The following is a 1,748-nucleotide window of genomic DNA, read 5'->3' as shown; positions in this document are numbered from 1 at the left end:
CTTTATGACATTATTAAGAGTTCTATGGTGATATTTATGAGAGGAACTCAATAGCTGTTTAACAAAAACCTAACTACAATTCACCCTATAGAAGGAAGTAATAAAGATGTGTTTTAAAACCAACAGATTCATGGTCTTATTCACAATTCATGGCAGATCCTGTTTTCCTAATCTGTCTCTGAAATAAGCCTCACAGAAGAGTAAATGGGAAAAAATAACAGTGTCACAGAATTTATCCTACTGGGTCTCACTCAGGATCCTGTTGGGCAAAAAGCATTATTTATCTTGTTTCTACTCATGTATGTTGTGACCATGGCAGGCAATTTGCTCATTATGGTGACAATCATTGCCACTCCCTCCTTGAGCTCCCCAATGTACTTCTTCCTTGCCTATCTGTCACTCATGGATGCTGTTTATTCCACTGCCATCTCACCCAAGTTGATTATGGACTTACTCTGCAATAAAAAGACAATCTCCTTCAGAGCTTGCATGGGTCAACTCTTTGTAGAACACTTATTTGGTGCAACTGAGATCTTCCTTCTGGTGGCAATGGCTTATGATCGCTATGTTGCCATCTGTAAACCACTGCACTATTTGACCATCATGAATCACCAGGTTTGCATCCTCCTGTTGGTTGCAACCTGGGTTGGAGGGTTTGCACACTCTGTGGCTCAAGTTCTCTTTGTTTATGACCTTCCATTCTGTGGTCCCAATGTCATTGACCACTTTGCCTGTGACATGTATCCATTATTGGTGCTGGTGTGCAGTGACACATACTTCCTTGGTCTTACTGTCATTGCCAATGATGGGGCAATCTGTATGGTGGTGTTTATTATTCTGCTAGCCTCCTTTGGAATCATTCTAAATTCTCTTAAGACTCACAGTCAGGAAGGGAAGCGCAAAGCCCTATCTACCTGCAGCTCTCACATCTTGGTGGTTGTCCTATTTTTTGTTCCTTGCATTTTCATGTATGTTAGACCTGTTTCCAATTTTCCTATTGATAAATCAGTTACTATTTTTTACACAGTTGTCACTCCCATGTTGAATCCCTTAATATATACCTTGAGAAATTCAGAAATAAAAAGTTCTATGCTTAAACTTTGGCCTAAAATATTACATTCAGGTACACTAAGGAAGTCTTGTTTTTAAAGAGGATAGTCATTCTAGGGCAACATCAGACAGTAAGAGATCACAATGATTGTGCTTGCTCAATGAATTCACTAGGGATAGTTTTTACAAAATAATTAATTATTTATTTTATATATGTGAGTACACTGTAACTGTCTTCAGACACACCAGAGGAGGTCATTGGAACACATTACAGATGGTTGTGAGGTACCATGTAGTTGCTGGGAATTGAACTCAGGACATCTGAAAGAGTAGTCAGTGCTCTTAACTGCTGAGTCATCCCGGTCTCTACTAGGAATATTTTTAATATACAAAACATAAAGCAGAATAATTTATTTGTTTATGTTTAGGGTTGGTTCAATAAAGAACTCCTGCAAGAGAAAATGCACTGGGTTTACTTACTGTTACAATAGAGTTTAGTTACTATTGCAATGAAAGAGAAAAATAAACTGATCTTGTCCATCATTCTTCTCAGTTAAAAGTGTAGTAGGACATAGAGGAAAATGGTTTATTATTTTTTAATGAAGAAATCATAATTTTGGAAATACTCGATGACTTAATTCATTACAAAGAAATGTGGTAATACAATTTTGGAATCGAGTGAGGTTTTTATATTAAGT

At 37.1% G+C, this 1,748-nt stretch overlaps 1 protein-coding gene across 1 annotated transcript; it reads left to right on the top strand.

The window, feature by feature from the left end:
- Window positions 1-204: 204 nt before the first annotated feature.
- Window positions 205-1,149, top strand: LOC116900470 (olfactory receptor 4A5-like). The gene has a single exon (XM_032902206.1). The coding sequence runs from the start codon at window positions 205-207 to the stop codon at window positions 1,147-1,149; it is 945 nt and encodes a 314-aa protein (XP_032758097.1).
- Window positions 1,150-1,748: the final 599 nt, after the last annotated feature.

Source organism: Rattus rattus, chromosome 5, assembly GCF_011064425.1.
Source record: "Rattus rattus isolate New Zealand chromosome 5, Rrattus_CSIRO_v1, whole genome shotgun sequence".
Taxonomy (NCBI): domain Eukaryota; kingdom Metazoa; phylum Chordata; class Mammalia; order Rodentia; family Muridae; genus Rattus; species Rattus rattus.
The sequence above is the reverse complement of the archived record's forward strand: the minus strand, read 5'-3'. Positions and strand labels throughout refer to the sequence as shown.